Source organism: Solea senegalensis, linkage group LG14 (genome assembly GCF_019176455.1).
Source record: "Solea senegalensis isolate Sse05_10M linkage group LG14, IFAPA_SoseM_1, whole genome shotgun sequence".
In the NCBI taxonomy this organism is placed as follows: Eukaryota; Metazoa; Chordata; class Actinopteri; order Pleuronectiformes; family Soleidae; genus Solea; species Solea senegalensis.
This window is the reverse complement of record NC_058034.1, coordinates 11,306,548-11,333,543: the sequence shown is the minus strand read 5'-3', so window position 1 is coordinate 11,333,543 and position 26,996 is coordinate 11,306,548. Positions and strand designations below refer to the sequence as shown.

General features: G+C 40.4%; 1 protein-coding gene across 1 annotated transcript in view; it reads right to left on the bottom strand.

Moving 5' to 3' along the window:
* raver2 (ribonucleoprotein, PTB-binding 2) overlaps positions 1-26,996 on the bottom strand; it is a 59,849-nt gene that overhangs the window by 8,193 nt on the left and 24,660 nt on the right. Inside the window, exons 3-5 of the mRNA XM_044044480.1 lie at positions 16,552-16,859; positions 15,349-15,513; positions 3,507-3,698 (exon numbers count right to left, since the gene is read on the bottom strand). Coding sequence (XP_043900415.1) covers positions 3,507-3,698; positions 15,349-15,513; positions 16,552-16,859 — 665 coding nt within the window. The remainder of the gene's footprint in view (positions 1-3,506; positions 3,699-15,348; positions 15,514-16,551; positions 16,860-26,996) is intronic.

Below are 26,996 nucleotides of genomic sequence, written 5' to 3'. Positions count from 1 at the left end.
ACACTTCAGCAAAAAACGATGGCGCAGCAGTTTGAAATTCAAGACTGACAGAAATAAGGTAACATGATGTACAGGTAAGTGCATACAAGGATTATTTTTGTGTGGCAACGGTCCATTAAAATGACATCATCTGACTTAATGTGGCCCTGTACTCTTACCTATTACTTGACTTGACTTTCCACGGCCTACAGGCCAAACTCATAACAAACCATGAACCTGCATCGCATGTGAAAAATAGAACTGAAGATTTTCACATGATTTTCATTGTTATATGTTGTGTTCATAGGCTGTTCAAGGATAAATATTCAAAACATCACAACTGGACTTGATGGAAGGTCATATAACGATACTGACATGTATGAGCTTTACACACTGGAACCACTAGACAGATAAAACTGAACGCGAGTAGAACGTGTCGCTTGTTCATTCAGAATCAGCCGTTCGTCACCACTTGAAGCTCAGGTTCAACTCTTCTCTATGGCAGTGGTCCCCAACCTTTTTTCCTTGAAGCCCCCCTTGCTTGTGTCCAGGACAAACCAGGGCCCCCCGACCCGAACCCCTGTCCAGGGCGTGCACACAAAAAAGTATAAAGTAAAAAGTTTAGATTTTTGTTCCTATTCTCACAGTGTATATAGATAAAAACTGTCCTGTGCTGTCCTTTGTTAAATCAAAACCAAGGTATTGCCTTGTTTTCTTTTTTTGATCCCGGTGAGTCTTTGGTACTTTTACGTTTCTCACACAACAAGAACGTGATCAGGACAAATAGTGTGTGTCTGATGCACAAATATAATTATATTAACCTCACAAACTCAGAGCAGTCAAAGCTCTGTGCCCCCCATGTGATCTCTGGTGCCCCCCTAAAGGTTGGGAACCATGGCTCTATGGGATGGCACAGAACAGATTTTTTATCACTGCGGTGATTGGACAAATGGGGCAAAACCGTCACTTCCACAGAAGCTTAGCTTTTCTGGGAGTCAATGCAGAATTTATGTAAGAATTTATGTATAAATAACTGGGCCTGAAATGAGCTTACCATGTTTCAAAGACCAGCAACCACCACTGCTATCAGTAGATACTGAAGATTTTGATATAAGTAGTAGTTTTGAACTAGAAAAATTGATATAAAGCTTCACCACATCACTCTTCTGTGTCACTTCCGCGCATAAACACACACACGTGTTACGTCTCATTCGTCGGCGACAGTTTCCTTTTCGACCACCGACTGTAGCTCCAACTTTACATCCAGTAAGTAAGTGTGAGTCTGGTTTGCTGTGTATCTGAACGTCGGTATGTATCGGAGTCATACTGTGTCACAGGCTGCAAGTTTTTCGGTTTATTTCAGGAAGCAGGAGACAGTGGAGGAGCCCAATCAGTCTACAGAACTATAATTATCATGTCAGTCCCTCTCTGCTTCCACAGCACCGTGTAGGAGGGATACCACGGCTACAAAGACTCTTTCAGCCAGAGGGTGTTTATGCATGTGCGCCACGTCAAACCTCTGTATATCTCAACACTGGATGTGCGATAACCAGTCGGCGCTGGCTTCACAATTAGGTGAAGCTGTAGCCGCAAGCATGTCAGCTTGTATTTGTGTGTGTTTGTATTCTATGATGTTTTGGTAGTATAGTGTGTGCACACTTTCCAGATTTCAGTAAAATGCTTTGGGTTTCATTTATTTATTTATGTATTCATTCAATTAATCCAACCTGTTAATATTTGAGTGACAAACACTTAAAGGAACACTTCACCGATTAACATTTAGCTTTGTGTTACTAGAATAGGGGTAGTATTTTTGAGAAATTGTGCTTCCCAACCTCAGAGTCGAGAAATTCTTTTTTTATTACGTGCCCACCAGTGACACTTGGTGCAAGGCTTGAAACTGCAATGATAATTCCACAGTTTTTAGACCCACTCATAGGGGGGCGGGACCTCATTCCCAGAATGTAAACAGTGTCCGCCATCTTTGCTAACAGTTACGCTAACAGCACCAAGTGTCACTGGTGGGCACGTAACAAAGAAAAGAATGAAGATATTTCTCAACTCAGGGGAAACTGAGGTTGGGAAGCACAATTTTTCAAAAATACTACCTCTAGTCTAGTAATACAAAGCTAAATGAAAATCAGTGAAGTATTCCTTCAAGTGCAGCTGTATCCACTTATTTCAAATGTCACCAAAAGAGCCACCAACATCTCCTTTTGTGTGTTCCCTCACACTTTTATACACAATACCCTTGTACTTTAGTACATTTGAGTGGACTTTTATACTCACCGGCAATATACAGTACACTCAACATTTTAATCTAGGGTTGCTATGATACCAGAATTTCAAACCTGATACTGGTACACAAGAAACTACTTGAATTTTTGCGACCACAAGGACAAATTGTTTGACCGCACAAAACAGTACAGCATCATGAAACTGCACGTGTTCATATTCTGTGATTCTGCTGACTTTCATTGCTGATTATAAAATAAAAGTTGCTGAGTAAGACTGCCACATTTTGTCTTCTTGCTGGTCAACTTCTTAATCAGCTTCAATCTGGGACATAACACTTTGAGACATAAACATTTGTGTAATCACAGTTATCCTGTGAAATAACACGGTCTGTTCATGTAACAGAGGACAGCACTGATGATACTAACACCGTTCCTAATGACTATCTAATCTGATATTCATTTTATTACAGATTTCTAACAGAATATGATTTTTTTTGACAACCAGAATACGGTCACCTGATAAGTGGCACCCAGTGTGGTCTGCTGCTGCTGCTGGAGTCCATCTGCTTAAAGGTTAAACATGATCTTCTGCAAACATTGTTTGAGTTCATGTTGCATTTGTATCACTTTCAAACCAGTCTGGACATTCTCCTCTGACCTTTGATTTCCACCAGAAAACCACCACTCATTACCTTTCTCTGTTAAGCCCAAAATATGCTGTAGTTGTGTGCGAAAATACCAGTAAATCAGCACTTTCTGAAATACTGAGACCAGACAATCCAACCGTGTTATGTTCAAAGTCACTTATATCACTTTTTTCTTCCTGGTTCTGATGCTCAGCTGTAACTTCAGCAGGTCAACTCGACCATGTCTACGTGCTTAAATGCAGTGAGTACTGCAGATATTTGTGTTAACAAGCAGTCCAACAGGTGCACCTATTTAAGTGGTGAGTGTATTATAGTCATTTGATGATTGAATAGATATTTTAAATGATTGAACTCTGAATTAAAAAACCTGGGTATTCCTTCACAGGTGTGTACATACAGTATTTGTATGTTATATTATGAGCTGTATTAGGTAAATTGGACACTCTAAATTGACTGTAGATGTGAATGTGAGAGTGAATGTCTCTATGTGTCTATGTCTGTCCAGCACGTTCCCCACCTATCGCCCTCTGTCAGCTGAGATTGGCACAGCACCCCCCGTGACCCCTCATGTGGAGGATAAAGCGGTAGAAGATAGATAGCTGGATGGATTATGGGCTGTCGTGCTCTTGTGCAAAGTACTCACCATGCCCTGGGCAGCAATGAGAGCAGCCAGTGTGCTTCTCCCTGAGGTGCCGGGAGTACAGAGCGACAGACGCACCTCCTGTCCTCCCACCAGGGTTCGGTCCATCTCTGTCAGAACAGCCTCTGCTTGCTCTGCGCTCTCATACTCCACCACACCAAACCCCCGGACAGGACTAGCCTCATCCTGAGCAAGCTGTAAAATATTAGTAAAAAATAAATAAATAAATACAATAATTAATATGGCAGAACAATTTGATATAAATATCTAATTGAAATAATCTAATAAAAATATAACTTCACGAAAACAAATAGTGACACTTGCTGGCAATGGTCACTTTCCTGTTCGGCCTGATGAGCTGAACTTGATAAAACTCTATTTTCTCTTTCTGAGTGTGTGCTGGGAGATGATCATTTGTCGATATGTATTCATAGAGAACATTTAAAAACAACCGAGGCTGACCAAAGTGCTGTACAGAATGACAACAATAAAATAGAAAGCAAAAGACATAATACATTTAAAAACGATACAGAGCATAGTAAAAAAAAAACAAAAAAAACAAATAAAAGCAAACAAACAAACCAAAGTCCAGTTCAACCTGAGTTAAATACCATGATTTAAAGAGCTCAACACATTCCACAGCCGACTGCAATGAGCCACTGCGATCACCTCTGCTCTTTAACTTTGTTTTATGTGATTTCCATAAGCAGCTGGTGAGCCGACCTAAGCTCTCTGACTGGAGTGTGTAGGTACAGCAGTTCAGCCAGATGCTGCAGGTGCTAGCCCATTTAATGAGGATTTATTTGATGATGAACAAACAAACAATAGAATTTTAAAATCTATCCTTAAAAGAACTGGTAGCCAGCGGAGTGAGGCCAATATCGGGCGTTATGTGATCACGTTTGTGATTCCCAGTCAGACGGCGTGCTGCAGCACAAGCTGCAGACGATACATCAATGACTGGTCGATGAAAGTACAGCGAGTCGCAGTGATTAAAAACATGGATTACCCTCTCCAGATCTCTGGGGTGGAGGTAGCCTCTGACCTTCCCTAAAACCTGATCACAGAATTCACTTGTTTATAAAATTTAAAAGTGTTTATTCCTTTCGTGTTAGTTTTCACTACACATAAGACTCAGCTGGGGCAGCAGCTCCATGTATATTCTGAGAAGCATTTATTGCCTTCTGTGCAACAGCCGATTCCATTCCTACGCACACTTTTGCTCACTGCTACTGACTGCTTCGGTAACAGTATGTGGAAGTCAGCTACTGCTGTTTACCTGTGAAATATGGGCGTGCACAAATCCAAAAATTATATCCAATTTCAACAGAGGATGCTTTTTTTTAAATCATGCCATGACCTGCATTAAAAATGATCAATGTTACATAATAGCCTCTTTTAACAGTACTATTATTTTGCTATTTATTCAAACCTCTGCCGTTTCTTAGCGTTATTTTCTTGGCATAAGCCGACAAAATTTTTCCACAAGTTCACTCGTTTGCCGCTCTTTGAGTTTTGCCTCGTCTCACTCTGCATGATGCCGTGTTTCAGTATGGCAATCATCCTGCTTCATTTGGCCCTTTGTGAGTGTGGTACACGTCTGCTCCTCGACGATCTGTGGGCTTCCTTCACGAGATAAAATTAGATGCTCTGCACTTTGCCGTAACTGGGCTGATACAAATTCAGAGAATTAAAAAGGAAAAATGAGAGTTTCACTGACAAACACAGTGAAGCCAAAATATGGCAGACTGAAATTCAACTTTTATCATTTGTTGATTTTCAAATCCTACCTGCCTCCCCTGTTTATCAATCTCTCGCTATCTCTATTTCCTATTCTTTGCTCCTCAGTGTTATTTTCACTTATTGTTTGGGGGGTGGGGAACTCTTTTATTTGCACTGCCTCCTCTGCCTCACAGCAAAAGATTGGCAAGTTTGAATCTGGAGGTCAGCTGGCGGCCCACAAGCCGAATCCGGCCCCCAGACTTTGTTTATATTCAAAAATTAGGACAAAGTTGCCAAACTCATTTTTAATTAACATTTACCTTTTTACATGCTAACTTTCACATGTCCTTGCTTTAACATTTGTTTTTTTATTTTACAGTCTCAAAAACAAGCTCCAAACTAAAAAAAATGGCTTCAAATTTGTAAGAACATTTAAATATCAAAACAAAAATAAAAATACTGGGCCAAAAATGTTACTTTTATTTCATTTTATTTGAATGCCCGGCCCACAAAAACTGTGTGTCAGAAAAATTCTGGCCCTTCAACAAATATACAGTTGGTGACCCCCAATGTAGAGCATTGAGGAATTTTATTTTCCTTCCATAATCCAAGTATTTGAGCTTTAACCTGTCCATGTCGTGCATGATCTTTTGGTGCTGGATAGTATTTTGCACACAGCAAAGTTAAACTTACAATCAGACACTGATGAGGAATGATTGATCTGACCAAACTGTGATACAGGATGTGGGGAAATGGGTTTATGTCCAACACCAAACACACCAGGAACAAATGGAGCTAATGTAAGAAAAAAATAAAGGATATCTGCTTCATGTGGCTGTTGTGACTCACGTGGCTTTACTCATCAACTGACACAAAAACCTAGTGTCTGACGTTCATGATCTCTTTTTCAGATTTCACTGGTTACTTGCAGGAGAAAAAAAAACAAAAACAAAAACCCTAGAGGCATTAATGCCAAGGGCTGTTTTAATGGAGGCAATGTGTTTAAGACTGGGTTCTTCCTTCAGTGCACAAGAGGAAATGTAGCTACTCAAAGATAATTGTAATTATCTTACATGAGCTGCATGCTGCTAAATAGAGGTTTCATTTCCCTCATCAGAGAAGATAAAATGCCGGCAAACACTTTCATTTATTTCCGTTTTAATAAACCATTAGGCCATTTGCGCGAAGGGAGTCCCTGCAAACAGCTTGTCTTCTATTTTTGCGCCACGTTTATTGCACATCTAAGAGTATTATTTATCCAGAGAGCTGGTTGGTCGATTACTTCATATGATTGGATTCAAAAGACAAACACAGTTACCATGGGGAAGGTGTAAGACGACAAAAGCAGCATCAAACCCAAAGTCACAGATGATCAAAGATAGAAATCTGACTCGGCTCTTTCTGACATTAAAGGTGGATTATAAATTTTCTTTATCAACGACTACAGGAACTGATCTAAGCCAAATAATGTCCTACTTTCAACTTAATGGCTTTATCAATGAAAGGCTTGGCCTTTTTCCAGCATGGAAAGTTGACGGAACAACATCACATCACATTTTCTTTATGGTTACTGGTCAATAAATGGATCTCTGATGGCCTAAGAACTGCTGACCGTTAAAATTACTCCTGAAGATTTACCTCTCTGTCGAGAAAGCCCAGTCACTTCCAAAGCGACTAAATAATGCAGGCAGGATAATACCTTAAAGCTAATGGACGATACGGAATAATCACAACAGCTAAAACCTAAAAGCTAAAAGCTTTTGGCTAAAATACACTACACCTCAGTGGTAGAGTGAGTCTCTTTCAACTGGAAAGTCGAGGGTTTGATTCCTGTCTACATACGAATGTGTCCCTGGGCAAGACACAGCAGAGTGTGAATGGATATTTAATGGACATAAACGCACACCATTTATCATTCCAATTTTTTTGGAAGAACACACCGGGAAGTCGGCTTTTTCGTGTTCACTGTCTGAGACAGTTCGACGTGTTTCTCACACAGAAATGTGTTTGGCTTCACTTGAGCGTTTGTGCCTCACAGAATGTTGTACTTGAGGAGTTTGACACTCTAACGCTATTTTTGCATTCATCACTTTCCCTGTGCACACAGTGGAAACCTGAAAACCTCACAGCACAGAGGAAGGAGAAACTCATAAGTGTGTAAAAGAACATTCAACTCAGATCACGTGAGGTGGTTTACGTGGTTTAAAAATCAAATGAAAGTGTATTTTCTGTCTAATATTTTAGATAGTTGTGTTTTTGAACCTCAAAAGGACACACAATGATATAAATGAATTAAGCATTTTTACAATCACGTCACCAGTTGAAATATATTTAGATTTTAACCAGAGGAAAAACAAAGCACACAAATCGATTTTCCCTTGTTCTCAAAATGTCTCAAAAGCTCCAGGCCATGTGCAGTGAAATAAAAGTCCAACAGAAGTAAACAGTTAATCACACCAACCAACAAGAGGGATTCTACAACTGCCATAGCTACAGCAAAAACTTAAAGGAATACTTCACCGATTTGCATTTAGCTTTGTATTACTAGTATAGGGGTAGCATTTTTGAAAAAATGTGTTTTACCAACCTCACACTTGGTCCTATTAGCGTAACTGTTAGCAAAGATGGCGGACACTGATTACATTCTGGGAATGAGGTCCCGTCCCCCTACGAGTGGGTCTATAAAGTGCAGAATTAGTGTTGCAGTGTCAAGCTTCGGACCAAGTGTCACTGGTGGGCACCTAACAAAAAAAAGAATGAGGATATTCCTCGACTCAGGGGAAACTGATGTAAACTGAATAGGGGAATATTCTAGCAATACAAAGCTAAATGCAAATTGGTGAAGTATTCACCACGCCTACATTTAATTTGGGTTGCCGCTTAAATTTACGTGTTCCTCCAATGATTTTAGAGGAATGAAACTAGAAGACAATGAGCCAGCTAGCTGATTCATGCAAGCTAGTCAGTCAGTAGACCCCCTGAAATAGCCTTGGCCACCCCATAGACAAAAGTCTAGCTCCGCCACTGCCCACAGGTTCACAGACAGTGACGTCAACCAATGAGAGCACAGGCAAAAGCAATGAGTGTAAACAATCAAACTGGCAAAGTGAAAAGTGATATTACCTCAAGTTTGCAAAACCAGGCACCAATTTGACAACAGTAGCTGTCAGTCACACTGGTGTCCACGCGCATTATCGTCTTTTTTCCCCTCTGAATGGGAAAATAATTTCCAAAATCGATATCAGGCTCTCTGGAAGAGTATCTAAAAGTAGTGGTTGAGACAATTAACTGCTCATACTCATAGTTAAATTAAAACAAAGTTATTTTTCCTTCTTGATGAGCTTCACTTTTCAAAAGGAAAACTAAGTCCCAGCTACTGTAAGTATATAATGCAGTCCAGCTCTTGAGCACACAGTGTGAGCCAATTATGGAAACACACATTTATAAGGCCCACAGAGATTGCAATTCCATTTTAAAAAAACGACCATATAATCACACAATAAGCTACATAATCATATCCGACACTTTTTCTGTAAAAGTTAGATTAGAAAATCAATGGGAGACAAATGCATTTGCACCATCTCAACCCTGAGTGCTGACGCCTGTTACCATCAGTGTTCAATCAAGTAGCCCCTCCACTTTTCTCCTCCCTTCCTCTCATTCATCTGATGTTCCCTCCGGTCTGAACAGAGGGATGGATGGATGCATGTGTGGAGGAGTAGGTCGATAGGTTATTATCATCAGCATACATCAAGCAACCCATATGGAAACGACACAAACCACTTTTCCCCTGGATGGATGGATGGATGGATGGATGGATGGAAGAGGGAAAACCTCGGAGACTGATTGACAAGTGGAAAGGCGGAGGGAGGCTAATGGAGGATATGAGCCAGAACAGACAGAAAAGAAAATAACAAATAAAACCATGATGATCAATTTTTGGTAAAATAACTAACAAATAGGAGTGGTGTGGGTAAACTGTGACACACTGTAAAACATACATTAAATTGAATTGCATGCAAATGACATCGACGCGGTCATCAACTGTGTGAGTGCGTGTGAGAGTAATGACGCAAAGGCTAAGTGAGCGTCTGTGTACCCACATCTTTACTCCGACTACACTCATGCTATATAAAAATGTTCAATCATTACTCAGATGTGCACCGACAATTATGCAAATTTATCTGCGTACGGTACATGACCCGTGCATATGGCAGCTGTTTTTGTTCTCTCTCTCTCTCTCTCTCTCTCCCTTGTGTTCACATCCAGGATAATAGCAACCATAAAGGAACCATGACACTACAGGTTTGAGGATAAAAAAGTTAAAAGTACTACCAATGATATAACAAATATTCATCCAGCAGTGTTTGAAGCGTTAAAATAATTGAGTACAGGTTTCATTACAATGAAAAACTTTAACTGGGAATGTACCATCTCTTATGTACGTGTCTACCTTGTCCTAAAAGTATGATTTAGTAAAACTGACGGCATGAATTCCTCACCTGTACAGTGCAGTAAACCTGCGTCACTTTTTCATTCTTCTCTTGTCATGTTTTGCCCAACGGCTCTTTATGTTTGAATGGCAGACGATATTAACCCAGTGCAGCATAAATAAACTGCCTGGTGGTGCAGTTTGATATTTGAAGCGCAGACATCTTTTTCCCGTCAAGGCGGATGAGCTTAACATCTACAGTAAACAGTGAATATCTCTGGGCATGTCATAGTGAGGCCTCCAGTACAGTGGGGAACTCAGTATTTACCTTTCATTATTATAAAACCTCCTGTATTCACTGTTTCTTTTACTGTTGATGACATCTCTATCACATCTCCCGCTGCTGTGGCTTGAATGATTTATGTGTTCATGGCTTGTTTGTAGTGTGTACTGAAGCAGCTGATTATAGAGTTGATGAGTCAGTTGGGTAAACTTTGTTCAGTTTCATTTTCTTGGATGAAAACTATGTCTGGGATTCTCTGGAGTGGTGAAACTAGGCCGTCCATGTCCACAGTCCTGAATTCTACTTACTATGTCCTACACTGAAGGACCTACAAGAGAGAGTGGGGCATCCTGTAGCTTGTGATATGATAAAAGGATGTAATGGTATTATCAATATCCTGATACTGCAATAAAAGAAGAGTCATGAATCTGTCATGTTATCAGACAATATGATTTCACCGCATAGACAGCAGTTGGTTACTGGTTAGGTTAAATGATCGCTTGAGTAACCAACCACTTTCACTAAAATCAAATGGGTAGACATCAGCTACTCAGAGCTATACTACTATCAAAATATTGCAATAAGAGATGCTCCATCCACGTTCAATACATAGAATTTATGCACTTTGTTCTCTATCTTGTGAATACATGTGAGAAATCCTGCCCTTTTAACTTTTCACTGACATTTTGTTTCCTTCAGTTAGACAGACATCATGACGCATCTCTATTTGGTTGTCTTATTTCAATATATTGATTATCACAGAATTGTTGTATCGTGATATTATTGGTATCGTGGACCATGTATCGCGTATCATATCGCGAGGCACCCTGTGATTCCCACCCCTAAAAGTGACATTATTGTATCTTGACATTTTTGATATTATTACATCTCCAAAGTTAAATCAACTTTGATATTTAACATTAACCTAATTTGCACAAAACATGAGTTCAGTCCAGACTTTAACTGAATGTAATGGATAAAATATGGGCTTTAAAGTTCACTAAGTAATCATAACGCATAGTTCAAATAACGACAGTGATCCCGTGTGATTATTCTGATTAATGTCATGTTTTTCCAAATTGAGGTAATTTTCCCCACATAAGTGGAACTCAAGAAATAACCTGACTGTTATATCATTAACAGCAGTGACACAGCAATATGACAACCTGACATAAAAACTAATTTAACATAAGTAGAGTGGGTGAACAGTTTGTGACCACCTGACAATAGCAACTATTATACATTTGTCCGCTCCTGGGTCTCAGGTCAATGTTTTGAGCATGTTTTACTGCTGTACAGACAAAACTAAAATTGAAAAAATGCCTTTATTTTCCCCATACGTGTGTGGAGAATGCATGAGGTTAAAATGCTATCGTCGCTATCAGTATGTCAGTGTGCCTGACAGCTCTTGAGTTGTGGTGCCCACTGTCCAGCCAAGAGATGCTGAGAGAGTCACTGACAGGACTAAGACTCAGAGGAACACCCCTGTCAGTTTGTGTGTGTGGGAGAAACGCAGTTTAAATTGTTACGCAAGTTGTTTTGCACGAAAGTGATGAGGTCATGAGCCCTGTCAGGGCTGTCTGTGAAGAGAGGAACATGCACGATCACACTGACTGACAACTTCAGCTCTGTGGATGTTTATGAAGGAGGCAGATGGTCGGTGTGTGCATGTGTTGATAAAAATATGATTTCTTAGTTTTAGGATTAGGTGATCCAAGAAGAAATAACATCGGAATTCAAAGTCGCCCCAAAAAACAAATGTTGGGCGGTTTTTCATCAGCTTTATCTGAACAGAAAGGTATTTCTAAAAATAACAACCATCTTAACAGGTCTTTGAATAAAACTTTGGAGCAGTTTAATCTCAGCGGTAATAAGCGTGTCAAGCACCTCCCGATTGTACTTGGTAAAACTTTAATTAGCTGTGTAATAATGAGAAATGATGATGCCGAGTATTGGGAGTTAAACGTCATATTTCACATTCAATCCGTAATTACTTGACATTCCTGATTGAAACAATGCAAATGAGTGTGTGTTTTTTTGACAAAAGGTCAGAATCTATTATTTCCATTCACAAAAAATGCTGATAGATTGGTTGAAACCTCTTTTCATCAATTTCTATTATAGCTGTCCCCATTTAATTGTCTGCAGATATTATACGCCTGAGGTTTTTAGTCTCCCCTCCTCGGCATGCACAGCACATCATGTTTTTGATCTGCTGGCCTCTAACGTAGATAACGTGCAGAATAATAACACAAAACTGACGCGTGTGAAGGGTCTCATCTTCTCTATGTGTGCTTTACGTCCACATGATATGAACAGCTTTATTGATTAACTAACTACACAACGAGACAATGTGTCTGTCCATCTGTAAAGACAGTCAGTACGTTTACATGGACAGGTTAATCGAGCTAAGGCCGTAGTCCGACTGAGTTAAGCAATTGGACAACTTGCCATGTGGAGGGAAAATCGATTCAATGGCCGTGCATGTCCGACTCCGCTTCCGTAGGTGGCGCCGTATCCCTCTGTAAGCTAGTGCATATTGAATCAGTTTCCTGTTGACCTTGACCTCACAGAAAAACAAACATAAATCTCATCTCTTCGTAGCTTTCACTCTCGCCAACGCCATCATGTTGTTGGTTCTTCTCTGGCAACAGTGCTTCAGTTTATACGTCGTCTCCTTCTACTTCCGGGGCAAAGACCGAGGAGGGAATTTTGGTGCATGCACAGAACGCCAAGTCCGACTCCAATCTGACTAAGCATATATGTGCAGCCGTAATCAGACTATGAATCACATAATCCAGGTACGTTAGTCCGACTCAGACTAGCTCGATTGACGTGTTTACAGGACATTATTTTAACATGCATGTAAACGCACTGAGTGGATGTGATTATGCCTCTTGTCATCATCACATTAACGGCTGTGAAGATGCCAACAATGTCTGCACTGTGATTGGCACTCTACGCCTCTCCACCACTTCACCTCAGCTCTCCATCACTCTCCGTCTCCCTACATCCCTCTATTAGGCCTGATGCTGTCAGCCTTCTTCTTCCCGCCCTCCTCTCTCTAATAGGTTTGGCATTCTCAGCTCCATCCTCCCCTCTTACCATTCCACCTTTCTGTCTCCATCCTGCTGTTCCTCCCTCTGGTATTGCTGACATTCTTTGCTCTCTCCTACCTCCATCTCTCCTGGCTGACTCAAACTAAAGTGCTGCCTGAGGGCCCTTTCGTGGGCAGCAGAATAATAGCGCTCAGGGCCAAGGCCACGGGTTGAGAGCACTCTGAAGAGAGGGAACAGGGCCAAGAGGGCTGAGTTTTACATATGTACACAGAGAGAAGTGCGTTTACGTAAGAGTGGATTAGTCAAATACATTGAGTCATGATTTAAGACTAAGTTATTTTTTGTGTATTTTTTTTTATTTTTTATGTTGGTATCATGAGCATTTTATAAACGAAAGCTCTTCTGATTCTGATTCTGATTTATTATTGTATTATTATCTTTTATCTAATATTTCATTTCATTGACTGTTTTTATATCCATATCTTATGCCTTGTTTCCACTGCTGTATTTTTATTTCTTGCACGGAGCATCTGGAACAAAAACAATTTCCCCCCCGGGGATTAATAAAGTATTCTGATTCTGATCGCGTCTGTTAATCCCTCACACTACGGGATGATGGGGCCAGATAATCTGTTCAAATTAGCCTAAAATCGGACCTACGATTGTCAGAAGGGCCAGATCTGGACAGAAATCTGGACCAATTATCCTCTCGTATGGGGCGGGCTTCAGTTCACAGGACATGACTTTCCCACACTACAAAACATACTCTTATAAAACTGGGAATTATTCTCATTTCACAGCATCCACAGGTGGTCACACACTGCACTTTGTTTTTCCAAGAAGAGCCGCGAGTTTCAGCCTTTAATGTAGGCTCACGTACAATCCAAACATTCAACATGATTGTGTTTGTTTCCCAGAACCCTGTTCTGTTTGATAAAAAAGAAAAAAACTGTACGGACTACTACACAATTACAAGGACGTCGTGTGGAGGAGGACTGTAACAGAGCTTCAGTGGGATGGTTTATCAAGCTTGAAAATTACAGAGGTGTCTACGTTTCGCCGTCACATTTTTAGATGTATTTAAATTTTTCCTTTTCCCCCTTCTCTCTCTGATGAACCACCGTTTTCTGTATTCCTCTTCGGTGTTTCACCCACCATCACCCCTGTCCTGGTCGCTAATTGGCTGGGTTGGCGTGATTTGTTGTCAGCTTGGATCAAATTCCAGCGCGCTGCAAATTAGATTTTGAGTCTGCAATACAGCGCCGAGCCTCTGTGGGCCTCGTCTTTGGGGGATTTCACACTCGGCGGCTGCCAGTTCAGGGCTATTAGCCACAATTTCCAAAACCCATCGACGAGAGGAATATCGGACTGAAAATCTTGTCGCGTAAACTAGATTTTCTCCGTGGTGTCAGTGTACTGTAGCTTCAGTGAAAGCAATGTCGGTGTATCAAACAATACCGTTGTCTTAGCAGCGCTGGATGGACTGGTCATGAAATTTGGTTCAGACTATTATTCTCTCATCTACCGTGAAGAGTTTCATAAGCTCTGTTTTACAGGAAATAATGTGGCGAGGCGCAGTTACACACACGCACATTCCCGGCTGTACAAAGGAACCCACACTGAACCATAGGTCAAAGCCTGCTGGCTCTGCAACAGTGAAGCAACATGAGCTTAACACCCACAAAGCATCATGGGAGCAGGAGGATGGTGGGTGTATTGATTTATACGAGGGAGTGGGGCAAGAGAGGTGGAGCCAAAACTGGAAATGCAATAGACGACAAAATACTCAGCGAGCGCAGTCTGAATAGACATTTGAGGGTGGAGTGGATGTAACGGAGCAGAGTGGTTATAGAGAATCGCAAAGCTGAACCCAGCAAGTGGATGGAGGTGGGAGGGTGGGGTCGGTGTTGTGGCAGCCACACCTCACCATGGAAACAGTTGCTAAGTGATACCACCAGGTGGGCCAACAGGGACGCTGGCCCCTGAATTTTTGCAACAGCACCTCTTACCTGGTGGCGTTCAATCATACTGAATATATGATGAAGTGACGATGGTGTGAGCTTCTGTCGCGCTACGAGACACTGGGAGTGTGATTCCGGAGCTTGGTCTCATGTTCAATGAGCCATTACCACCTAACTACATACATCCCGCAGCTCTGCTCCTGCCCAGTGCGACATGAAAACTAAAGGCCCTGTCACATATTTTGTTAGGCTGTTGTTACACTTGCCAACTTGACTGTCATATCGCATTTCATAGCATACCTTGACACACAAAGCTACCCATTAATAAAAATGAAGGAGAAGCTGTCGCACTCGCACGCACACACACACACAGTAAGAGGAAACCCACCTGGCAGAAGACCGGTTTGTAGGTTTCTGAGAAGAGCTGGCTCAGTTCTTCAGAGTCACAGAGGTCCAGTGGCAGTCGGTCCACACACAGACACCTGGAGTGCAGGTTCTCCTCCTGGCTCAGCTGGTTGACGTCCATCCACTGCACCATCAGCGAGCGATCGCCCTGTGGATTTGTGTGGTGCATGATCAATTCACTCACAATACATGACAAACACTCATTTAACTGTTTTAATACGAGTCCCAGATACACCTTTATTTGCTATAACATAATCTTAAGCCCTGCACTTGTACTTTTATCCTTCACAGATTGTTTTGTGTTTGCACAGATTTTTTTTCTCCCCATTTTATACTTTGGCAATAAATCGAAAACAATCTCAACTTGCAGACACAATAACTGTACTGATTTACAATCAAAACTGTGGCTGGTTTTAGTTTTTTGGGGACAAAATAAATAAAAAAAATAACAACCTGTGTGTGCAGCAGAACAATTATAGCCAGAAGACAGAAGACCTCATTAATCAACATATTTGTAGTCTTACTGCAGCTTTATTACAACATGCAATAATCACACATAGGCGTAATGTGACAATATAAACGTTTCCCATCATGATTATCCCGACCAAGATAATTGCGATGCACGATATTATTGCAATGACTGATAAAATATGATTTAATATTATTTTTGTTTTAGATTCTTAAACTTTAACAGGTGGTCAGAATAAAGGGACAGAATAAAATAAATTCACCACGATTGACTTATCGTGGGTTTTTTTTTCATGCATAGCAATAATATCCTATAGTTTCACATCACTACCCAGACATAAGACAGGAAAAATGTGTTCATGTTTGTAGTATAATACAATTTTACTGAATTTAAAGAAAGGGAAATAAGGAAAACTACACTCACTGGCCACTATATTAGGAACACCTGCTCAACTACTCAAACAAATATCTAATCAGCAATATCAGAATGTAGACATGGCCAAAATGAGCAGGGGAAGTGTAATCCTAATATCAGTGTAGTGAACAAAGGTGATTTTAGTGACTTCAGTGAATGTAGCATGGTTGTTGGTGCCAGACGAGCTGGTCTGAATTTGTGTCCTGTGAAATAAATCAAGTGGCCAGTTGTACAGGGCAATAATTATTGTTATGTTTTTATCTCTCAGTCCTAAACCACGTAAACAACTGCACATTAACGTACCAGTGGTCGGCCCAGCAGCTCAGAGCGGGCCCGAGAAGCAGAGTCCTTCTTCATGTACTCAACAAACCCATATCCTTTGGAGTGGCCCGTGAGTTCGCTGTACACCAGGAAGGAGCGCTCGATGTTTCCGTAGGCGCGCACCAGCTCCTCAAACTGCTGGGACGTGAAGGTGTGGGGCAGGTTGGTGAGGCAGAGCAGAGAGTCTGTGGGCTGCAGAGTGACGTTGATCAAGCGTCCCCGGACAGTGCTGTGATGGAGGGAGCGGATGGCATCCTGAGCCTGGTCCCCGTTCAGCAAAGTCACAAAGGCTGGAGGAGGGGACATTATGGAGACAGCGACGAGGGGGGGGGACGAGACAAAGACAAGGACGGACACAAAGAAAGAGACACATGCACAGACATAAATGGACAAGGACGTGTGAACATTTAAAGCAGACATTCAAAAACAGGCAGGAAGCGGTGGAAAATGCAGAGTGAAGACAGTCAAAGGACACACATGGAAACAGCTCACACCAAAGAAAATAAAAATGCAGGAGAGTGGAAAGAAAAAAAGACGACAATTTGAGCACAAACAACCAAAGCCAAGGACAGACAGTCATAAAGACAGAGATGGACAGATACACAGAGAGAAATACAACACATTAGCTACAAAAGCCACTAGGGAGCCACTGTGTAGGGGGAATCCACTGAGACACACACATACACACCTCAATACATCAAGAAACTGTGGAAAAGGCAGCTTTTCTAAATAAGCAAACAACTAATGAATTGTGATTGGAGATCTTTTCTTTTTTGGTTTTAAATATAACTCCTTGGTGTCAGAATGGCTCTTCTGCATTCTTTAGAAGAGGATCTACCTCTATCTCTTTGAGGATCTATCACCTTGCCTTATTCAGAGAGCTTAATCTTTATAATTCTACCAACGTTTTGATATACTATATTACTTATGGATGAACACTTTGGCTTGTGTGACCTGGTAAATACGGTAAGTGTGTGTGTGATAAAGAAAAGCGGGTCTTTCAGCTGATCCACTAGACACTAAAAAACATTCAGCACTCAATTTCAACAAAAAATACCACTGCACCCTAACCATATCAGATTTCATTTGAATGTTAAACATACAGAACAAAGTTGTTGACCAAGGGCAAAGCAAATGCACATATAAATAAAATTGCTACTTGATGCGAAGAAACAACCTCTGCGGTCCAGTGTAACTGCGATTTAAAAAACACATTAGATAAAGTAGCCATGGATTAGATAAAGGGTGGTGAATATTTTCATAATCAATGTGAAACTGTACAAAAGTTTTTTAGTTTTGGAAAGTTTTTTAGTTGTGAAGGATGACCATCGTCCTCAAGACGTTGTTGTTCGTCCTTCAGCTGAAAATACTTGACTACATGACATACTGTTATGATACTGTTGATGCACTCCCTCACACGCCCTCACCAGAGTGAATAATCAACACAGGTATGCAAATTAGCTTTTTCAATGCACAAAGTGGGAGTGTTTTTGCGAGCTGTTCCACACTGAGCTCCAAACAACGGGTCACTTTTACAGCCTACATACTGAGGTCAGACGTGGAGAAACATCTACAGAAACAGCAGCACCATAGAGGAGAAAATAGAATAATAAAGAGATTTGTACACTCTGGATACGGCTCCAAGCCTTAAATCAAACCATGAATATTTCAGAGCGCAATTTAACAACAAAAAGGAAACATCACAAAATGTCCCATGTTTTGATACCAAACAAATAGTCCTGTCCTGCAGGAAATGGAAAGCTGAAAGCTAAAGTTTGGGTACGACGGCCACAGATCGCTGAGTGATTGTTCAATTATTCAGATGAAAACACTGGCAGCTGCTGCCTCTGCCACTCAGACAGAGCAACGCCGTCAAAACACACCTTGGTCTGCCCCAAAAAAAGTACATTTGTAAGCCGTTTGTCAATTTTGTGATTGTGCAATTCATTGTAGAATTCCAGAAGGTGTAAGAAACTAGGGAAAAACAAAAATGACATTTTCATGATCCATGTTCATGTGACTTAGAAACAAAACATGCAAGTCCTCCTTTAAGATGTTGGGAACAATTTCCCTCTAACTGACGTCAACGACTGATCAAGAACGTTAATGTTTAACACTTTGGAATACTATAGTAAACTATAAGTCCTTTCCCTATACCGACAGCTACAGGGTTTCTCATCCAAATGTTTCCAACTGCAAAAAAAAGAAATAAATGCAAAACAGAAAGAAAATCTAGGCAATTAAAAACATCTGTAATACAGGAGGCCCCAACCTGACATCAAAGCTGCAGAAGGTATTTACATACATCAACTTCCCCTCAAAATAAAGACACAGCGTATATAGACACGCGTTTGACTGACTTTGCATTGCATTATGAGACCATTATATTGGAAAACCCAACGTTTTCTGAAAGCTAAAATCAAAGTGAACATGTGGTTATTACGGTAATTTCAATTGCTGCAGGAAGCCTGTGAACCAGCATCTTTGTCAGCAGAGAGGAGAGATTTGGAAAAACACCTGTACATATTTTGTAGTTGTTGGCCTGTTTTTGGACACTGAGACAAAAACTCAAACTATTTTTATTTTACATACGTTTTATACTGGTCGTCTGGTGTTCGTGTACAACTGCAGTGCTTTTGTTCTCAATAAAAACATTTTTCTTCATTTAAAATTGTTAATACACTATTTTAACATGGCAATAAATTGTAAATAACTGCCAGAAAAATGGGCAAAAGCACTTACACACAGGAAAAAAAAAGTCAAAACGGACATTTTGAGGCTCAGGTGTTAAAGGGTTAAAAGTCACAGTATGGACTGTTTGCTCTACATCATGTTACTCAGCTCTGACCAGCACTGCAGAGCCAGATGGAAAATATTAGTAGAAAAAAAACACTTGGTGCATCTGCTCGACAGTCTTTGTTTGCTCTGAGGACATCACCGGAGGCAGATTCAACACAAGGTCACAGAGAGAAACACAGAGAATCCATCTAAACCTCGCTGTCTCTTTATCTATCAACATGTCTGTACTTGTCTCTCCCTCTGTCCCCCCGGTGCTTCTGTATCTCTATTGATCTCTTTGTGCCTCTTCTATCCACTCTGACTCCTGTGTTTCTTCACATCTTCTGCCCGTCTGTCTGTCTGTCTGTCGGACCATCTTGCTGCTTCTCTCCATTTCCACTTCCCCGTATCCGTCTTCAGATGCCTCCTCCTCTGCCCAAATCAATTACCTCAAACCCCATCTAACACTATTACACACACACACACACACACACACACACACACACACACACACACACACACACACACACACACACACACACACACACACACACACACACACACACACACACACACACACACACACACACACACACACACTGTAATTGATCTCTCACAGTAAGCCAAGCCTAATCTGGGTTTGACTCGCTAAGTGCGCCACCAAATATTAGGCATTAGGTGGAGATGACAACAATATGGTTTTGCAGCCCGAGAAGTGGGGGCTGATTTTTTCTCCAGCAGAAAAAGTCAGAACTCTAAACGAATGACATACAAAATGATCTTGAAATTCACAGTGCGCTAACTGCTGCGTGGGCAACCAAGTGAACTTTGTCAAATATGAAAAGAAGAAAACATGTGAGGGGAAAATAAAAAACGTTACAAAAAGTGGTGGCATTCTAATTACGGTTCTTTGCGCCTGAACATGTCGATTATTCCCTGTGTTCCTATGAGGAGTGTGGAAGCGCAGGAAAAGAAAAGAAATCTCCCATTGAAATCAGCTCCAAGGCTGCAATTCTGCTGCCACGCTCCCCCCTTGAAGGAGTTAATTAAAATCTGGGGACTTTGCAAACGTCAACGCAGACCCATTTACACTCGAGGGGCTGGTCCTCATGCTGTGTGGAAAGGTGGGCCTGCTGTTTCATCTCAGCCCTGAGGCCAGGATGAAAGTCTCAGGTGGTGTGGGGAGGAGTCTCGTGGAAATAAATAACTCAGTGGGCCAACAGGCGGAAAAAAATGCTACAGAATCTACAGCTTTCTGCTTTCCAGACACAGGCTGTTCATGTTGTTTCATGCATGTTCCTTCAACTGAACTTAAACGATCGATTTTACTTGGACTAACTTTAAACATGACAATTACGGAAATTGAATTAAAGCTTAGTCTGACTAAAATCAGACTTTTAACTTTTTAACACCGATCGCAGACAATACGTTTGCATCACCGTAGTTATGCCACGGTTTGTGCTTTCGGAAAAACGGCAACAGTTTCTGAAAGCTGAGAAGTTGTGCAACATGTGGTTATTACGGTAATTTCACTCGCGCCGTTGCAAGAAGCCGGCGAATAAGCGTCTTTGTCACCAGAGAGGAGAGAGTTGAAAAAACTGCGTGTACATAGTTTCTATTTTTTGGCCTGTTTTTGGACATTGAGACAAAAACTCAAACAAATGTTATTTTAAACATGTTTTGTGCCGTTTAAATGTCAAATTGAACATGCAAAATCTGGTGTTCACGTACATGTTTTCTTTTTTTAAATAAAACGTTTTGTTTTCCCTTATTTCAAATTGTTAATTACTATTTTAATGTTCAGTAAATTGTAAATAACTGGCAGATATTGAACGTTATTCGGAAAAAAAATGGGCAAAAGCACTTACTCACAGGACATTTTCTGCCCTTAAAATAACCAAAACAAAACTCCAGACGAACATTTGAAGGATTAGGTGTTAAAGGTGAGTGACACCTTCTCGAGGGCATTTTACTAGAGTTTGTATTTGATCAAATTTACTGATCTTAGGCCTTATCCACACAGAAACAGAACTTTCTATCTTTTTTTGTTCTCAAAAGTTGTTTTTTTCATAATTTAAAGAAATGTCTTGATTCACACAAGAACGACTCCTAACACTATAGTCTATTATGCCCGGCCTGCACGTGGCCCTGTAACACGGCCACAAAAAACACACCAGAAATAAAGATGTTTTATTCCAAAATAGAAAACATTTATACAACCACAGAAACAGTGACGGAAGGAACGGGGGGGACAAAGGAAAGGACATAAAAGTTCTAATAAAGTGACCAAACACAAGCAGAAGATAACAACGGCGAAGATAAGTGGCAGCAAAGAACATCCCAGAGAGATCATCCTTTACCCAAAGACGTGTATTGGTTGTATATGCAAAAATGCATAAAAAAAAGGTTTGGTGCTCCAATAATTGCTGGTTCCGCATAACCAAAAAATCAAAATGATAGTAAACCACTGCAGATTTTCTAAAACGGGCCCTTAAGCTCTGCTAAAGGTGAAAACATGTTTGAGTAATGATGTAAGAGACTTTCAATTTGCTTACGAGGGGAAATGCAGATAAAAGGGAAACCATAGACCTGGAGGTGCTGTCTAGAGATTACATCATTATTACAATTTCAATGGGAGCTAAGGTTATGTGTGTGTGAGTGAGTGAGTGAGTGAGCCACTAGGATAAAAATCTCTCTGATCACACAGTGTGAAAAACCCGCACATCACATCCAACATCATCTTCAAGGGGACACCAGCTTTGATCTGAACGGTAACCTAAACCAAAGAGACTCCCTGAGTAAAAGATGAAAAAAAAAACTGTGTCTCATTTGACAAAACTGTTAGCTTCAACTATCCGTGGCATTGAAACACACATAACACAACCACTCAAGCAGCTCCAGCTTCATATCCCCAAATAAAAGCATCCTCCTCCTTTGCATCACAGAATCTACATGAGTAAACACACGAGAGATGCTGATTCCTCCTCCTCCATCATCATCATCGTCATCGTCCACTATCTATCCGGCACTTCCTCTCATGCTCGGAGCCCTTTGTCTTCTGACACGGCGGCCCTCCCACACTCTCCCCTCCTCCATCACCACCAACTCCTCTTCATTTGCGTTTTCTAACAGAATCCAGACTACATCAAATAAATCCAGACGTTCTGGTGTATTCACTGTCCACTTTATTAGGCACACCTGTTCAACTGCTTGTTAAGGCAGTTGCCATGTAATCTAATCAGCCAATTACATGGCAGCAAGCCAATGCATTCTGGCATATAAGCATGGTGATTTAAAGGACTTGGATCATGGCTTGTTTTTTTTGTTTTTAAATGGTGCCAGACAGGCTGGTCTGAGTATTTTAGGACTCCTGATCTACAGGGATTTTCACACGCGGGGTTCACTGAGAACATACTTGAGTGAGCAGCAGTTCTCTTGCAAAAAAAATAAAATAAAATGGCATGTTGATGTCAGAGATGAGAGGAGAATGACCATACCTGGTTTCAAAATGAGAGTAACATATGTCAGACGTAGTAGGTGCCACTGTAGTGATGGGACAATATACGCTATTATTGTTTGTTGGCATTCAAAGCATTTAATAATAAATTAATCGTGGTGAATTCAATATCAATATTTCACGTGATAGACTTGAAAATCCTGTCGAACTCGCCAGCATGCAGTGCTTATGATCTATTTGTTAATGTGCCTATGGGGAGCCGCCTCTTTCCTCATGATCTTCTTCAATGATTTTTCACTAAAAAAAAATGTGCATGCTACCTGTGATATCTCTGACCAGTGCGGACAGGCTGCACCTTTTTCAGGATCTAAAAAAACTGATATTAAAACACATTTTTCCAGTCATATTTTGGTCAGGACGTAAAACTTTTATAATCGCCCACTGTACCTATTAAAGTGGCTGTAGGTAACAACAACCAGTGAAGGTTTATGTACAAATACAGATGGTTTTTTTATATGTAATTTTTTTTTTTTCCACATGATCTATAATCATGAGCACGGCATCACTATGCAGGATATTAAGTGGGGACTTATTGTCAACAACTTAAACTAAAACAGTTACGTGTACCTGTCAGATATTCAAAGAAGATCACAAACATTGCTTTATTCTTCATGGGATGTTCTCATTTTAGCTCCAAAGCTGCAGTCTTTTCGATTCTAGTCCCAGTAGCATCTTAGAATTAGATTTTCTGAACTTGAATTATTAGATAAATTAGGTATGAGATCATATTAAATCTGAATGTCACGATTCGGGGTGTCACGATTCTACAAATCTTTGATTGGATTAGATTTTTCAATTTGAACGTCATTATTATTATTATTGTTATTGTTGTTGTTATTATTATTACAACAATCATTATGGTATTTGTTGCTCTTGTTTCAGCTGTAGAGGTATCTACACTTTCATAGAGCAGAATATGAGGTTGGTGAGTGGGTGTCTGATTGACAGAGAGATGAAGAAATGGATAGATGGACGAGATGAGTGGATCTAACACTCAGCATCTCTTCAACAGGCCGCCCACTCGAGCCGCCTACAGCTTCATTGTTCTAACAGCCGCTCTGTCGCTCTTTAAACATTTCACAAAAAAATGGATTTGATGCACCGTTTTACATATCTGTAACCACAATTGGAAGCCTCGGCGCCATTTCGTACCACGCGAGTGGAAGCTTGCTGGCTTACAAGCAAAATAATCTCGTATTTTAATGCATTACTTAACTCCATCGATTCATTACATCCCATCACCTCCCACCTCTCAAAATCACCACTCTCTTTTTTCTCCTGCATTATGTGAACCACGACATTTACGCCTTCTGAAGCTTTCTTTTCAACGTCAGGCAAATGCAGCAAAACAGAAACACTGATCAAACTTTTTTTCATCACAGATTCTTCAATCAACCAAACGATTTGTTCTCATATGGTAAAGAGCAGCATTTGAAATTCATTATTTGAACAGGAGCTGTAAACATTGTTACATATTAAGTAGTGATTAGTTCAGAAGATACATTAACAGGCAACTGATGAGCCTCTGAAGTAAAAAACGAAAGAATGTGCTGCTGCTTCTTATTATAAAAAGAAAAAAGCCTTATCTGATGACACACTGGTAGTTTTGATACTTAAATTATCTCAAAATATCAAACACACACACACACACACACACACACACACACACACACACACACACACACACACACACACACACACACCTGAAGGACCAGTAGTCCTCATGGAGACCAATACCTGGTCCTTATTGGGCAGAACATCATTTCTGAGGAAGTTCTTAAATTTAAGGCTAAGATTTAAATTATGCTTAGATTATTGGTTATAGTTGGGATTATGTGTTATTATGATAAGGTTAGGCATTTAGTTGTGATGGTTAAGGTTAGGGTAAGGGGCTAGGAAATGCAGGTTAATACAAAGTGATCTTTTTAAAACATAATTTCTAATGTAGATTGTCACAGAGAGATTTGAAATGTTCTTTCCAACCTAGTTTTTGGCAGCTATAGTTAAACTTTAAAACAATACATCAGCTGCTTTTGGTTTTTTTCATCACACCATCAGGTCTTTTACCAGGTGTTGGGTTTAAAAAAAAAGAAGGGAAAGAATGTCTATTTTTTGACAATTATGAGGCAACTAATGACCATTTTTCATTTATGATAAATCATATTGAGATGCTAACAGCAAAAGAAAATGCTCATGATATCCTAATGATTATTTTTTCTTTCAATCAAGTCATTATTGCAGCACAGTCAATCCTTAAAAACAAAGCAAAGCTCACACTTCAGTATTATAATGGAGGACAAATGAAACCTTTACAAAAAAGGAACCGAACAGAATTCTAAATGAAACTTTAGAAAAAAGCCTTTAAATAAAATTCAAGGTCTGGTACTAGTCTGCAGCCCGGGGACTTCCAATCATTGATCTATGGTTTAATCAGTCACACAAAATAATTTAATAATTGTTATGTCTCATGTGGGTGAATTATGGAACCAATTTCAGCAGCTTCGTCATCTCAAGTACTGTCACATTTGAGGAGAATTTTCATCATTTCAGCCCCTTTATTGGCAGTCGCCGTGTTATGAGCAAATACAGGCACGAATAATGCACTCCAAAAGCAGCAGAGAAAAGAGAAACATCACCACCATCATCATCATCATCATCATCCTCCTCTCAGCCATTTTAAACAAGCTGAGGTATGTGTGCATGGACTGTTACTTGTCACTTCATTAGCTACCAAGCGCACTCGGCCAAATGAAGCTCTAAATAATCTACACCCTAAATGGAAAGCACACACACATGAAACTCCACATATTCACACATGCAGTCGGTCTGACAGAAAGAGCCAGGAGGTAACAGGGGTCCCCGTGTGTGTGTGTGTGTGTGTGTGACTGTGGGAGTGATCAAAGATAACAGCCGCATCACATTTGCGTGGCCTGCGCTGATTTGCATTTAGTGATTCACCAGGAGACAGATGGACAGATGATGACAGAGAGCGGAGCAGAAGAAGAAGAAGGAGAGCGGAGGAAGTGAGGGAAGGAAAACTGGGAGGCAGTGAGATGCAGAGGGAGAAAGAAAAGAAGAGAGAGCAGTGACAAGCTGCTGTCCAGGGAAGCAATTAGAAGGATTCAGCTGCTGTCACTTGAGACAAGATGGAGGGGAAAAAAGTAACAAACGCTAAAAGAAATGCTGAGTATCTTAATGACTGTTAGGTATTGTTGTGCGTGTCTGTTCTCATCTCACACAAGAACAAACAAAGACGCTGCACTCAAGAGCCAAGTGCTCAACTCTACAGCTAATGGGATCATTTCAATAAATGCCCTTAATGTGCAGTAAAGGAGCACAAGATCAAACTCAGTGCAAAATCAACTTGAATGTTGATTTCAGCAGATTCACAATCCAACAATGTGGAGAATAATCCAGATTTTCAATGCAATTTGTGCTGCATGTACAAACATGTTTGCACATTGAGTAAAAAAAAGTCTTCACAGCATGCACAAACCTATAGTCTAAGTGTAGTCTAAGTATAATATTTTTTCTGTGCATTGATTTTAGAAATGGGCAGAAATGTTGATAAACCCCTCAAGAAAGTTAGGAAATCTCCCTTGATTTGATCTATAGATCAAAATTCTTCCATGGCCCACGGCTATATTACATTCCATTAAAATCAGTTTACTAATGTTAATGCAATCCTGTAAACAGACAGCAGCAAAACATAGAAAACTTTTTGACTGTAAAAAAAAAAAAGTGATTCTCAGGCATTCATCGTCAGAAAAGTATAAAGTATAAACCGAACCACAGCGCTGCTGGTAATGAGTGTAATGTTTTCAGACATTTGCAGAAACCCCAGGCGGCGAGCCACAGCCATTTCTCCAACTGTCACTTTCACCATTCTCCGTCTCAACTAAAAACGCAGCCTTCCAGACATCACAAACGACTCGCAAAGCTTGTCACGACAAAACCAACAGCAACCCAAAGACACAATATCAATGTGTATAAGACGGCGAGAGGAAAAGACAGAATTGAAAGAGAACAGGAGTAAACAACCAGCAACAAATAACTTTAATCAGTGTTTTAATCACATTAAAAATATTCTAAAAACGATGCCTGGGTCAAAGCACTGATTCTATACTTGTCT